Here is a 16,079-nt window from a genome sequence, read left to right on the forward strand (position 1 = left end):
ATTTCTCGGCCGTTTTTCAACCGATTTCAAAATTTTTTTTTGCGATGGAACCGGACAGGTTTCAAGATCATCGTCCATTTAAAAAAATATGAAATAGATGCGTCTACCCAAAGTTATTAAGGAAAAGGCACTTCCTAGTTTTTTTGAGAGCGCATTTTTTGCGCACATTGATCAATAAAACAAAATTTAAAGCGATGACATATAGTTATTTCGACTCTAAATCATGCGTACAGCTAGAGTGAACATGTTTATGCAAAATTAGAGATTTTTCAGTACACTGATAATTTACCTTACTCAAAAAACTGCTAAAATACCCTATTTTTCACATAAAATAAGCAATAAATCAAAATTCAAAGCGATGACATATAGTTTTTTTGGTCTTAAATTGTTCGTAGGATTGTACTCGACATTTTTGATGAACAATAAAAATCTTCTAATTACACTCTTATTTTGTTTTACCCGGAAAACTACGAAAATTCTATACTTTTACACAAAGTAGTCAACAAAACTAAATTTAAAACGATTACATGTAGTTTTTTTAGCCTTGAAATGTTTGTAGCACTTTGGGGGACATACTTGAAGAATAATAGTGATGTTTTCATTACACTCAAATTTTGATTCACTCAAAAATCAACGAAAGTATCACATTTTTCACGCAAAGTGCTTAACAAAAATAATGGCTTACAATGCAAAGTAGTTTTTTACCATTAAATTATTCGTGAAAGCGTACTGGATGTTCTTGATAAGTAAATAGTGATGTTTTCATGGCACACTTAATTTATTTTACTCGAAAAGCTACAAAAATACCATAATTTTCAAATTATGGTTCAAAATTGTTGTTGTTCAAATAAACCCACTAAACTACTACGATAAATTCAAAATTGAATAACTACATATCATTACTTTAAATTTTGGCTTATTCGCTTTTTTGTGGTATTTTCGTACATTTTTTTATAAAACAAAATATTAGTGTAATGTAAACATAAACATTTTATTAAAAACAGGTTTAGTACATTGTAACGGAAAATTTAAGGCCATACAACTACATGTTATGGCTTTAAATTTTGTTTTATTGACTGTTTTGTATGAAAATTTTGGTATTTTTGTAGCTTTTCGAGTAAAATAAATTAAGTGTGTCATGAAAACATCACTATTTACTCATCAAGAACATCCAGTACGCTTTCACGAATAATTTAATGGTAAAAAACTACTTTGCATTGTAAGCCATTATTTTTGTTAAGCACTTTGCGTGAAGAATGTGATACTTTCGTTGATTTTTGAGTGAATCAAAATTTGAGTGTAATGAAAACATCACTATTATTCTTCAAGTATGTCCCCCAAAGTGCTACAAACATTTCAAGGCTAAAAAAACTACATGTAATCGTTTTAAATTTAGTTTTGTTGACTACTTTGTGTAAAAAGTATAGAATTTTCGTAGTTTTCCGGGTAAAACAAAATAAGAGTGTAATTAGAAGATTTTTATTGTTCATCAAAAATGTCGAGTACAATCTTACGAACAATTTGAGACCAAAAAAACTATATGTCATCGCTTTGAATTTTGATTTATTGTTTATTTTATGTGAAAAATAGGGTATTTTAGCAGTTTTTTGAGTAAGGTAAATTATCAGTGTACTGAAAAATCTCTAATTTTGCATAAACATGTTCACTCTAGCTGTACGCATGATTTAGAGTCGAAATAACTATATGTCATCGCTTTAAATTTTGTTTTATTGATCAATGTGCGCAAAAAATGCGCTCTCAAAAAAACTAGGAAGTGCCTTTTGCTTAATAACTTTGGGTAGACGCATTTATTTCATATTTTTTTAAATGGACGATGATCTTGAAACCTGTCCGGTTCCATCGCAAAAAAAAGTTTTGAAATCAGTTGAAAAACGGCCGAGAAATGCCTTGTCAAAGTTGGACTTCCGACTTTTTTTGGACCCTTGGTAGTTCGCGGGAGTTTTTACCCCCTCGGTAGTTTAGGGGCTGTCCATAAGCCACGTGGTCATTTTTTTGGGACTTTTCAACTTTTCAATTTTTTTTCGGATTTCCTGTTAAGGCTGCACCAAAGAGAGTTACGTTTCAAATTTCCCCGGAGTTTATGAGTTGAGCCCCCTGAAAAAAATATCATTAGAAATATCAGCTCATTTGGCCGAAGTTTGTCAGACTGAAGTATTTTAAGCTGCATTGGTTATTTAGCCAAATCCCTTAATTAACCTTCTCCATACCCACTTAATTTTATTTTGATCTAAATAAATATTTATACATGTTCTGGAAGACGATTCTTTTTAATTCTAGATTTTTTGAATTTTGGTTTTTGATCTTTCTATTTTGTTTTTTGAACATCCCTATATTTTTATATTTTTTCTGAAAGCCTATTTGGCATTGAGGAAAACATTTTAAGATATTATGATTATTGTAAACATATTTTTATTTTTATTTTTTTCATGAAAATTTTTATTTTTGTGTAATTTTTAGGAAAATCATTATAATAGAATGATACAGGAAAAAATTAAAATTCGTTAAGGTGAAACTGTACTCCGTCTAAAGGCGGGGTTAGGTATTTCTGAGTTTATTATGGCGAAATGATTTTCGAAGTCTTACCTAGAAGAAGGTTATCTTTTTCCCTTTTCTCATTTCTTTTGTTAGTAAGACTGTTACGTAAATATTGATTGTCAATCTACAAACATTTTATCTGAGCTTTTACCTTCTTACAGTAGGTTTATACGCAGTTCTGAGAGGGGACTTTATAATTAGCTTTAGTTAAAATACACATAAATAAAAACAAAAAAATAAATAAAAAAAACCTGAGAATTAGATAACAATTAGGGTAAATGCTCCAATTATGGCTATAGTACCAATTATTCGTCATAGTTGTTTTTTTTCTCTTTAACGATGTTAATCAACAATGTTTTTTTTGTGAACAACAGATCACGTTCACAAAAGACCGTTGCGCTCATTTAAACTCCTCATTTTGCTCAAATTATGGCAAATATAAATCATTTTCATTCGGCTTCCTTGCACCGTTTTCCCCCATAGTGTACCAGATTTGGCTAATCCCATAAGGCATGCATGCAAATAGTGCGAAAAGGAACCGACGTTAAAAAATGTAGGGTTCCTATACCACAGGTTGTAATAAATACTAAAAGTAGTTTTGGTTCCCTTTCTATTTTTTCCTGTTAAGTATGAAAACTAAACTATCTTTTAACATATTGATGACATTCATTGGTCTTCACGTTATTTTTATACAAATAGTTTTCCTTAGGTAGTGCCATGATTGGTACAAGCACCCTATACATTTCTCCTTCTTTTAAAGATAAAATGTTCGTTTGAGACCGTCAATAATGTTGTCAAATAGCTTCTTCTACCAGGCTTTGATACCCGACTTTTCATAATAGATGGTTTCTTGATGAGCACACTAGCATCAGATTTCTTAGCTTTAAAATATTTCGGCCTAATGACCAATTCAACCAAGTCTCACTTTGATCTGATGTATTTTGGCGTATCGTAGTTTGGCCTAAAAATCTTTGGCTTAATGTAATTCGACCTAATGACCCAGCACCGAAACAAAAAATAAATAAAAAGAAAATTCTTTCAAAAATGTTTTATTTTTAATGAATTGTTCAGAAACTTTCTTTTAAACCAGGAAAATACTTTTCCAAATCTATGGGGTTTCCCTCAATGAATTATGGACTTTTCCCAATTTTATCATTACATATGGACAATAATGATTCAAAAAACAAAGTTCGAATTTTGTTTTGCGAAAATCTGATGTAGTTTATGACAGAATTCTTGGCAAAAATCACAGATGCAGAATTGAATTTAAATTTTCGTTCAAATCTCATCAATGGATTTCCGATAAAAGCTCTGCAATAATGTTCAGTTGAATTTCTGCTATAAATAGCACTTTAGAATTTACATAAGCATTAGTCAGAAAATAATTCCTTTTTGTTCGAAAATTCATAATGAAGGTCTTGAGGAACACCCCTAATAGAATTTAGAACTTTCTAAGCCCGAATTTAATAAAATAAAAACCTGAACATCAATACGTAACTCCGTCAAAGATCTAACCAAGGATTTTGCAAAAAAAATCTCTCTGGAGCTTTCGCCAAAAAACGTTTCCAACGTTTACTCTTGAAATTTTGTCTAAAATTTTTGCTGTTCATTTTCTTCTAGGGCAAACCTATGAAACTTTGCTAAAAGTTTTTTGCATGTGATTTTGTAAATATACGCTGGATTTCGTGAATCATTTTCTTTTGCATCAACACTTAACCATGTTTTCTCACCTAACTTTTGAAAAAGACGTATTAAAAAAAACCTTTCTTTAAAAAAAAAAGTATAATTCGTAAACGGCTTGTCAAATTGAAATGATGTCTTCGAAAGTTTTGAAGATATTTGAAGAACTTTTAGAGGAAAAAATACACTAAGCGTGATATTCATCATGGATCTATGTTAGATGGTACAAAATTTAGCTTTACAAAAACCTTACCCTTAGATTTTTTTAAATTATTTTTTATAGAAACCTTCAGCCTCAAAATTTGTTAAGTCCATCCAGGGCTCAAATGCTTCCAACTATTATTTCTGGGATTTAAATTTTTCATCGATTGTCAAAACAAGCAAAAGGAAACGATTTTTGAGATCTTTTAAATCAAAAATTGGTACGTCGACAGGTTCTAACGAAAAAAATGTATGGGATCTTGTGGAATGTTATTCGATTTTTTTCTGTTTTTCGGTTTTTATTGAAAAATGATGAATTATTTCCCAGATATGTGAATTTTTAGACCGTTTCGTATAACAAAGTCCAATTCTATATTGTTTTTTTGAATTCGATGTAACTTATATTTTTGAATGAAGGAAAAAACTGCACAGTTAAAAAATGTTACATCATATCACCTGTAACAAAAGGACTCCGTCATATCACACACATTTTTTCATCAGTTTTTTAACCCTTTCAAGACGGTTGGGTCATTTGCACCTCGCTGACGCGTTCTACAGCGGCGAGGTTGGTGAAAAAAGTCGTCCCGAAGGGGTTAATTTACAGTTTGCTCTCAGTATGAAGCTTGTGTTTAATATTCCGTACAAGAAATTTTTTAATGTAAAATTCAGTGAGATGGAATAGAAATTCGTTTCTCATATTTGTTTACGTCGGGTGTAATTTTCAGAAATTTTTGTTGTGTATGTGTAGTTTTTATGAAAAAAATCCAGGAATTGTTTCTTTTTGATTATTTTAAAAATCGATGAAAAATTGAAATACGAAATAAATAGTTAGAAGTATTTGACCACCGTGGGATACTTAGTAAATTTTGAGGGTCAGCTTTCTGTACAAAAATAAAAAAAATCAAGGGCAAGATTTTTGAAAAAATTGAAATTGTTTGACATTTAGCATAGAGCCGCGATGAATATTCATCTCAGTGTACTTTTTCTAAAAGTCCTCAAATATCATCAAACATCTTTGAAGATATCATTTCAATTTAACATACCTTTTTCTAGGTATAATTTTTTCAAAGAAGAAAATTACGCCTTTTTCAAAAGTTAGGTTTGGAAACATAATTATGTGTTGTTGGAGAAGTTATTGATACATGAAATCTAGCACATGATAAAAATCTCATTCAAATTGACAAATATCGAGTCAAAAATGGCGTTTTTTCGTGATTTGGGCTGGAAATGCTCTACAGTTGTTCAAATTCAGAATTAAAAAAAATCTTAATTGGTCAAATGGGGCGCATATACAAAGTTCACTTGCTTATTTTGTTTCAAAGCCATGTTCGGCCAATCGACATTCGAGTAAAAATCCAAAACGGCTGGAATGATGAAGACTATGGAGAATTATTTGCATCAATTTTCGTATGTCCTTTTTTTTGTCCATTAGAATAGAACACCGAAATAGCAGACAACCCATAAGGAACAAATGGTACACCATTGTATTCTACTGTCTATCTTCTACCAACCTACATGTACTACTAGCTAGTCGTTGTCGGTCGGCACCAATCAGGGACAATCAGGAAGGGATCTATTTTTGAACCGAGAGGAAACTGCTATCTCGTCTAGTTTTGCAGCGTTTCATAGAATATGCAGGTGTGTTGTGAGGTTGATGGAAACAGAAATTACCAAAAGAAACATTTATTTTCATTCAGTAATTGCTTGTTACGTTGCACATTGAAAGGAGTCAGAAACTTAATTAGTGCTATTGGGAATTACAAGTAGAATAGTTCAAGGAGAATCGAGACAGGTGATGATAAAATTAGAAAATTGGTGTTATTAATATTATTTTGTTAGACAGGTTTCCAGTCAACAGCTAGGTGTCTTTGTTACTTCACCAAACACTGTTACATCACGATCCACGAGACAATCTTTGATTATTTCATACACAATTTAATGAAATATTTCAAATCTTCGCAATCATGGCTCACGCAGCGGTTTATGCTATTTAGTGAATCCCTCTATTATTTTTTTATTTTTATGTTTTATATCTTTTTTTCACTGAAAATGTTCCAACACCACATTTGATTACACTAGTTCACAAAAAAAACGAAAGTCATGAACTTCTATCAACGAGAATTTTTTTTTTTATATGTTCTGATAAGATCGTTCTTCATAAAATTTTAAGTAGAACAGTTTTTGAGTTTTTCTTGAAAATCGAGCTCTTTAGTTTTTAAAAATATGGAAATTACTAAATTTCAAAGATTTTGCGTTGCATTAAACGAGTTTTCATTTTTTTTTATAAATAGAAAGCTGTACATAACAGTTTCGATTATCTGAACATATTTTTTGCATTAAATGAATGGGGTTCAAGATATTTTGGTGATTAATAGGCCAGTCTCTTAAATGTGAGCCAAATTTCCAAAAAATAATGAAGATTTGTATTTTTTTTAATAAGAAAAAAAACAATTGGGTTTTTAAATTAAGAAAAATTCAATGATTTTTCATTTTTAAATAAAAGAGCACCTTTTTCTGAGCCGCTATGATTTTTTTCAGATTTTTAGAACTTTATTTTGGTATCTAAAATCAATTTCAAAGAGATTTTTTTAAATCACCCTTTGACAGCTGGGCAACTGCTTGACAGCTCCGCTCAGTACAAAATGCGACGAGGGGTGATTCGACAAATCGCTCCCATACAAATTTCAAATTGATTTTTAAATAGGTTCCCGGGCACCAAAATTGATGAAAATTTGGATTTCGGCTCAGTTTGGCATGCAGATTCAGAATATGGAATTATCTCAACACCACTAAAGAAGCCAATTAAAAAAAATCTTTCTTGACATACGTTTGAAACATTAGATGTTAGCCAGTTACAGTAAAAATTTAAGCTCAATCGGAGCATTGGTTACAAAAATAAAGATGTATGAAGGGAGCAACCATGCTTGAAAATAGAACAAAAACCGATTTCAAATCGACAGCCTTATATGGAAAGTTGAAAAAGTTTTCGCTCTACTGTAATTTTTATCCTTCATGTTTTAGAACTCAGGGCATGATTCTACACGAAAAATTATCATCTACTTACCGAGTTCAAACAATATTTATCTGTATTAACGAGATTTTTAGCCCTAGGGTAGTTCAACTCGGGACCCACGCTTTACTTCCCTTTCGAAGGAAGTACTCACATATTGCGAGTTTGTCAGGAGTGGGATTCGATCCCAGGTCCTCGGTGTGATAGTCAAGTGTTCTAACCATCATACCAGGTCCGCTCCACTACAGAAGTTCAAAAATGCTGTAAACTAGTGTTTATTGTTGTTGCGTTTTCTCTTGTATTTTTGCGTCGTCATATTTTTCATGCACAATTTTGTAAAAAGGCTGGAATGCTGGGAATTGATGCATAGCTATTCCTTCTTATAATTCTCATTTAGTACAGGTTATCTTTAAAAGCAGCAGTAGCAAGCAATCTTACTTTCAGACTGCCACCGCCCCTTGGTCAAACTGGGTGGAACCCTGCTCTAATGGTCCGCCTTGATGCAACCAACCAACGCAACGCAGCGGGCTAGAACCCCGGATAGGTCGAGTCGTAAAAATGTCCTTAAGGTTCATTATTTGCTAAACGGTCCCTTAGCCGTTCGGTCGTGGTGATTGTTAGTTGTTGTTGTCACCATCTTTGTCCGACGCGCCGCGCTATTTTGCGTAGAGCTTTTGCGAATGATGAAATTTTAATCACACTTGATGATGGGGCGAGGGCGTTTCGCAAGATTTTGGGCCGCATACTTAATGGCCGTCCGTAAGAGGAGGTTAAGTGATTGAAATGACACCGAGGAGGGAAATTAATTGGAAAAGGAGCGGGGTGGGCGTGAACTTGTGCAAGGACCAAAGATGTGAAAAATTCAAGAATTATTGAAATGCTTCAACAGCAAGTGGGCGAAGCTTGGTTATTATTTAACTTAGAATAGTATTTATAGAAATTTTAGAATTTACCTGATTTAATTGACAAATTCCTTTTTTCTTTTTGTATTTTTCAGTCAACCATGGTCCTAGTAAGTACTAGCAAATTCTATTATTGTAGTGGATGCAGTTAGATTAGTTTAGAATTAATGTAGATGAAATAACTTACCATCATTGGGTACAATCAGGTGAAACGGATTGTCGGATAAAAGAGACACAAATCACATGAAACTAACTTGGTCTGGGCGGTGCTTGAAAATAAATTTAGGGGTACATAGCTGAACTGAGCTATTTGAACAAGTTAGCATCTTGTTTGGTTTTGATACCGATTTAGAATAGTCATAAATGGATAAATACAAATTGAAATATAAATAGTGACATACACCGAGAAAAGTTTCTACTCAATGACTGAGTTGGCCTTACTCAGAAATCGAAAAATCCTTTGTTTTCTTACTCAATTTCTGCTAAACAACTTACTTCACTTTTAACGGAAACGGATTAAGAAAACAAAGGATTTTTCGATTTCTGGGTAAGGCCAACTCAGTCATTGAGTAGAAATTTTTCCCTGTGTAGGAACTAAAAGGGAGATACACAACACGATGTGCAGGAATCGGAACAATAGAGTATAGATGAACCATTTTTTCATTGTCAATTATTTTAATAATCGACTCTAATTGTTCAAAATATCGCAACATCCCTCATACTCACTGGAGCGTTGCATCCGAGCCGAACCGATTCAACAGATGCCCCCTTCGAGAAAGTGAATAATACCACTTTACAAACAATTTTCCAGCTCGCCCGTTTTTCGTCATTTAGCTAGGCACCCAACCCAGCCAGAAGATGAGCGGATGCATCCTTTATGTTTCCCGGTTTCCGGATGGTGGTGGACGGCGACGGCTGTGGCACCGGCTTCTTCACCCGCCTCCGCACGCACACATTACAAACAGAGCACAAACCTGGAGATTCAGTCCTTATACGTACGCTGCCAGATTCAGTGCGAGTCGCTTCCACAAAGGAGCGGCGAAAAAGGAGGCGAACGCTTTGCTGCATAATGCGCTTATGATGAAGTTTAAACGCTCCGAGCCCGCCTTCGTCGTCGTCGGAGCTTGGATTGGGAGCTGTGGCAGCAGGGATACCAGTACAAAATGTCCAATGTTACTCTTGGGCACATTTTCAGTACCATGAAGTTGAAATTACTCAGAAACAAAAGACTTGATGAGGTTTTTATAACCATCATAAAACCAAAAGCCAAAATTTTTAGAAAAATTGTTTTTTTTTTTTTATTTTGATGAAGCTAAATTGGATTAACTATTTTTTTTTATTTTTGTTATTAAATAACGGAGCAATATTTTCAAAATCGGTTTCCATACACATGTAGAGAAAGGATCAAGGAATCTCCTGATTTTTCCATGGTGCGAAATGTTTTTCGTTTTTGCAAAAAAAAAAACATTTTTAAACAAAATTTAAAAAAAAATGGAAAAACCTTGATACGTTAATCTAGTGAAAAATTAAAAACCAAAAAAAAAAATATAGAAAAGCTCACAGTTTTGCCTTATCCCTTTGGAGATGGGATTTTCATCTTTCTGGATGCAACCTCGCTGGTCCAGAACACGTTTGTGATGATCGGTTTCCTCGGCTGGGCACACATGACCCATCCGTCCCGTGATCTGTGCAAGCCAAAATCTCCACCATTCGATTACGTGTCGTTTTCACATATGATCACAGCAATTTTTAACGAAATCATCTCCCGAATCCTTAGGAATTTCTTTAGTGTTTCTCTGTCCTAGAGATTCCTTCAAGGATTCGTTCAAGATTGTTTTCAGGGTTTCCATGGGATGGATCTCTGGAAGAATTTGAAATGAAATATTTAGAAGAAAAAGTGCTAGGAATATTAGTGCTACGGATAAGAAATGCTAGGGGTATCTCGTGGAAAATCATTGAAAGATTCTCCAGGAAACCCTGGAGCAATTTCGTAAAAAAATAGAGGATGTCCTGAAGCAATGCCTGCTGGAATCCCTGGTACAATTCCAGAAGGAACATGGAGTAACCCCTGGAAAAATCCATGGTGGAATTCCTTAAGTAGTTCCTGGAGGAATTCATTGCGAATGCTGGAAAAAATGTCTGGAATAATTCCTGGAGAATCCATTAGGGAATTTTTGGATCTCGGGAGAAATATCCTTAAATAACACCTGCTGGCACAACTCAGGAAGAACTTTGAGTAATCCCATAGAAAGTCCTGTTGACATTTCTGGAGAAATTTTTGGTGGAATCTTTGGGGAATTTCCTGGATGAATATCTGAAGAAATTGTTGGAGTGGAATAATTGGAGAATTCTGGAGTGGAATCCCAGGAGAAATTCCAGATGGAATCTCTGGGTAAGTTTCTGTAGGAGTCCTTGAAGAAATTACTGGTTGATTCTTCAGTAATTTCTATAGAAATACTGCAGAAATTCCTAGGGAGAGTTCCTGGTGGCATCCCAGAAGAAAATACGGGTTTTTCTTGATTAAATTCTTATAGAAATTCCTGAATGATTTTCTAGCCCACTAAGGACTATTTCAATTTGAAACCTCTAGTCTTTTTCCATGTCTACAGACTGGGCTTCAGGATGTTTCAAATGGACTTTTTCGGACGTTTCAGGGCGATTCAAAGGGTTATATGACGTTTTAGGGAAGTTTCAGATGCATTTCAGGGGTTTCAGAAGTTTCGAAACAGTTTGAGGTGGGCTTTTAGGGGCGTTCCCTGGCGTTTCAGGGCATTTGAAGGAGTTACAAGACGTTTCAGGGAGGTTTCAGATGCGTTTCAGGGTTTTAGGGGGTTTGAGAGGGATTTTCGGCGGGTTTCCAATACGTTAGACACGTTTTACCTGAAGGGGTTGTTTTGGAAGCATTTTAAGTTTCAAAGGATTTTTACAGAGGCGTTACAAAAGCGTTTTCGGGGTTTCGGAGGTTTTCAAGTGCGTTACATGGGGTTCGCGGGGGTTTTCGTGGAATTTCTAGAGGCATTTCAAGAAGCTTTTAGAGGATTTTTAGCGGGTTTCACAGACTTCACAGAGGAGGCGTTTTCGAGGGTTTCAGAGGATGTCAGGTGCGTTACATGGAATACGAGGGGCTTGTAGGGCGATTTCGTAGGCTTTTAAGAAGCTTGAGAGGATTTACGACGGGTTTACGAAAGCGTTACGAAAGCGTTTTCGAGGTTTCAGTGAGTTTCAAATGCGTTACACAGGGTTCGAGAGGATTTTAGGGGGTTTCGAAGGCATTTCAGGAAGCTTCAGAACGTTTTCGACGAGTTTTAGAGACGCTATAGATGTGTTACATAGGCGTTTTTAGGGCTTCCTTAGTGATTCTGGTGCGTTACATGACGTCCGAGGAGGATTTCGGAAATATTTTAAGAAGCTTCAGAGGATTTTCGGACTTCCTGGAGCTCCCTGAAACCCCATGAAAGCCCCTGAAACCAGTCTCATGCGTGCTATAACTTAAAACGCCTTAAAAAACGTCACTAAAAGCCCACCTGAAACATTCGGGAACCCCCTCAAAAGGCCTCTGAAACGCATTGATACACCCTTAAAAGCTCATCTGAAACATATTGGAATCCCCTGAAATCCTCTGAAACGTCTCTAAACATCCCTGAAACGTCATGTAACCTCTTGAAACGCCCTGAGTCGTATTAAAACGACCCTAAAGGACCCGCTAAATTATCCTGGAACACTCAGAAGCCCCTGAAATCTCCTGTAACCCCTTGAAACACCCCTGATACGTCCCTAAAAGTCCCCGTGAAACCCTGAGGGGTTCCCTAAACTGCCTCTGAAATCTCCCAGAAACGTCCTGTAACCCCTTGAAAAGCTTCTAAAAGTCCCCTGATACATCCTGGAACCCCTGAACTCCCCTCAAATGCCTCTGAAATTTTCCTGAAATGCCCTGTAGTCCCCGGAATAACCTTAAAGTACAAAGAATAACTTTGAAATAATCATTTTTAAAGATATTTTATCTATTGGCTTTCAAGGGCAAAACAAAACATACTGTTACCCATCTTTGTTTCGGTAGCGCAACTACCGAACTGATGATGTTTACCATTTTTACATACCTATCAACATAATCTGTTGGTGGAATTATTTTATTTTTCCTACCTACAAACCACATCCGACAATTTTTTTAAGTGGGAATGGTAGAACTTTCAATTCCCTCGGTCGCACGTACATTAGTTTTGCATTTTGTTCCACCATTTCCGTGAAAAATGAGATCCGGCCCGTGCAAGTGAGGAGTTGAGGTTAGAATTGTAGGATATTCTAGGTTAGATTTGCTATCCACTTCGCCTGAACGATTTTCAGACCCAGAAATATCGTACTTCTAATTAGTTTTCACTGCCGTAAAAAATACTGTTATGCTCAGAATAAACAGTTATACCTTCGGATCACACTCATTTACTCGTAAATCTCAATCTTACTGTAAAAATGATGAATTTCTTTCCAATGTTTTGAAACCCCGAACGAATGTGACATTGCTTTCGGGAAGCATCATCACGACGACGACAACACTCCCAAGCGGTCGAATCGTCGTTTTGGGGGCGAATATAACATTATCGTGATCGAAAGTGTTGCCAAATATTTTATTTTTATTGTGAAAATCGATATTACATATGAACATTTGTATCAAATCCAATCAACAATCAAAAAGTTAACAATTCCTGCTTTTGTTTGCATTTAGCATACTTGGCAACTCCGACGAAAAAAAAATGCATCTGAGAATCATTTTATAGAGATATTTACAGGATATCAAATCCCGAAGATAGATTACACATTCTACCGTGACGTTACAACGTTTTGATGCATTTTTGGTCAGATTTTTCATTAAAGCTCGTAAATTCGACCGTAAACCTTCAAATATTTTTGCATATTCAGATTCCTTGTAAAATTTCCAATAAGTCTAATCTGCTACTTTGGGTCGATTTTACTCAAAGCTGAGTATATCGAATAAACTAGTTACCCAAAATTAGGTTGTTTTCCCTCTTTCCCTCACCGATGTTGTCAAAAACAAACAGAGATGCATCTACCCAACGGGGGTCCTTGAGCCCAATAAGCCAATTTTGGGTAAATGCAGGTTTACTCAAATTTGGGTTGAATGAGGGGGGGTCTTGGGTTGAATTTACCTACTCTTAAGTAAATGTTTTTGCTGGAGGTGAAGGCAATTTACCTAGTGTGAGTTTAATCGATCTACTCAAATTTGGCTTATTGGGCCGAACTATGGGATTGCGTCAAAAGAACTCAATTTTGGGTAGTTTGGCGGCTCCGTGCAGAAATTTTCTGCAGAAAATCTTGCAGGAATTATTCCAGAGATGTTACCTTATTACCTTCAGTGATTCAAGCAGGGATTCTTCCAGATCAGGAGTTTAAACATGGATTCCTTCAGAATTTCCGCTATGTATTACTCCAGGAATTTATCTGGCATTTCCTTAAAGGACAAGTCCAATAATTTCTCTACGGATTCTTAAGATATTTATTCAAAAATAACTTCTTGGGAATTACTACGGAAATTTCTTTAGAAATATATCAAGAGTTTTTTAAGGATCTTTGCAGATGCTTATCTATGCCATTCTACTTTTTCAAAAAATCGTCCACGGGTTTATCCAAGTATACTTTCAGAAAATCCTTTAAACATTTAATTGAAGGTTTTTCCAGGAATTTTCCCATGAATTCTATACTGCTTTTTTTTTTCTAGGAATGCCATCCCGAGAAACTTTTCCAGGAATTTCTCCTGGGATTCCTTCAAGAATCTCCCTGGAATTTATTCGGATATTCCTTCAAAGATTCATTCAAAACAACATCCTAGAATTTCTACAGGAATTCAACTTACTATTTCTTCAGAAATTCTTTCAGGATTTTTTTCAGAGCCTTCTTCAGAATTTAGGAATTACGTCAGGAATTTCAGCAAGGGATTGCTTTAAAAGTTCTCCCATGAAGTTTTTCAAAAATTCTTCTGAATTGAATTTCATTACAAATCCTACAGAGATTTCTTTGGAAATTTTTCCATTGGTTTCTTTAACAGTTCTTTGAGATATTCCTTCAGTGATTTCTGCAGAAATTCCTACACGGACTTTTTAATTAATCTTGTGATTCCATCAAAAATATCTCATGGGATGAGATCCCTCCTGAATTTATTGAGATATTCTACCAGGGATTTTTAGAAATTATTTCAGAAATTGAACATATTACTGAAGAATCCATTAATGAATTTCTGAAGGAATTTATAAGAAATCCCTGGAGAATTGTCACAAGAAATCCCATGCAAAAACTCCTAGAGGCATCTTTGGAAATTCCTTGAATACATTTTTTTTTTAGGAATTCTTGGACAAGAAATCCAGGAGCAGTTTTTGAAGATATTTGAGCAATTCCTACATGAATGCCTAGGAGAATATCTGAAGGAACACTTTAAGACACCCCCTTAATTCTAAAAAAAATCATGAGAGACTAATGGGAAAACTTTGCCATTCATTCCTAGCAAAAAATGTTTGAGAAACTTCTGAAGGAATGCCTGGGATATATATCTATAAATCATTATCAGAATTTTTTTATACTATTCCTGAAGGGAAAAATCCCTAAACCCGGAAAAATTTCTGAAGGCAATTTAGCAGAAGCAAATTAAAAAATCCCGGAGAAATTCTTGAGAATAACACTGAAGAAACAAAAATTGGAAGAAATCTTATGAATAATTGAAAACCCCTCTGCAGGTATTCATAGATAAAAATCTTGATTTCGGTTTTTTGAAAATTAAGCATTTTTTTGCAAAATATGTTAAGAACATCTTAGGAAAAAAAAAAATCTGAAAAAACATTGCTTTGGCCTGGAGGAATACCTGAAGGAACTATTGGGGAAACCTTTGGAGAAAATTCCAGAAAAAAAAAAATTTCTGAAAAAAATTCTGGAAAAATTTCTGAATTTCTTAAAGAATCTCCTGAAGGAATTTCTGAAAAAATCTCCGATTTTTTTTATTTTTAAACGAAAAACACCTATGATTTTTTTTTTCGAAAAAGCCACTATGATTTTTTTTTCAGATTTTTAGAACTTTATTTTAATACCAAAAAACAAATTCGAAGAGATTTTTTCAAATATTTTTTTGACAGCTGTGCAACTGCTTGACAGCTCTGCCCAGTTCAGAACCCGACGAGTGGTGATTCATCAAATCGCTCCCATACAAACTTCAAATTGATTTTTAATTGTCTAAAACCCAACCCCGCCTTTAGACGGGGTATAGTTTGAGCATTCTTGTATTTTGTCTTGCCTGGGCAATCGAAACTTTTACACGGTGTTCAATAAGTTCGGATACACAGTAAAATTGAATTTATTTCCCATCTGTAATTCAGATTGTCAAAGTGAATGTATTAATTGAAAGCTCACATAATACTGATCAAATACAGTATATGTTTTGAAACAAACTGTCCTTTATCCTTTTGTAATAATTGCAAATGTGTCTCAAGATCCTTTCAGCCGGCACGCACGTCTGTCAATGGTATTTCGTCTAGTTTTTATTGAGTAATGGTGTTAGGTTAAATCAAATTGGGTTGTTGTCCTCAGCATTAGTGGTAGCAACTATGGCCATACGAAATAATCTATAAAATTCAGATTGGGTGAAGTACGGACTCATTTTATTTTGATCTTTAAAATTGCTGAAATTGCCGCTGTACCTGTTTTAATGATTTTTGTTTTGTCAAAAAGCAAGGCTG

At 34.7% G+C, this 16,079-nt stretch overlaps 1 protein-coding gene across 13 annotated transcripts in view; it reads left to right on the forward strand.

Moving 5' to 3' along the window:
- Positions 1 to 16,079, forward strand: part of LOC109422356 (heterogeneous nuclear ribonucleoprotein L) — a 946,335-nt gene that overhangs the window by 829,072 nt on the left and 101,184 nt on the right. For 8 of the 13 annotated variants that reach the window (XM_062860356.1, XM_062860355.1, XM_062860361.1 and 5 more), the window contains one exon: positions 8,445 to 8,459. The exons of the other annotated variants lie outside the window; for them this stretch is intronic. In XM_062860356.1, coding sequence (XP_062716340.1) covers positions 8,445 to 8,459 — 15 coding nt within the window. The remainder of the gene's footprint in view (positions 1 to 8,444; positions 8,460 to 16,079) is intronic. 13 annotated transcript variants of the gene reach the window in all.

The sequence above is a fragment of the Aedes albopictus genome, chromosome 3, assembly GCF_035046485.1.
Source record: "Aedes albopictus strain Foshan chromosome 3, AalbF5, whole genome shotgun sequence".
Classification (NCBI taxonomy): domain Eukaryota; kingdom Metazoa; phylum Arthropoda; class Insecta; order Diptera; family Culicidae; genus Aedes; species Aedes albopictus.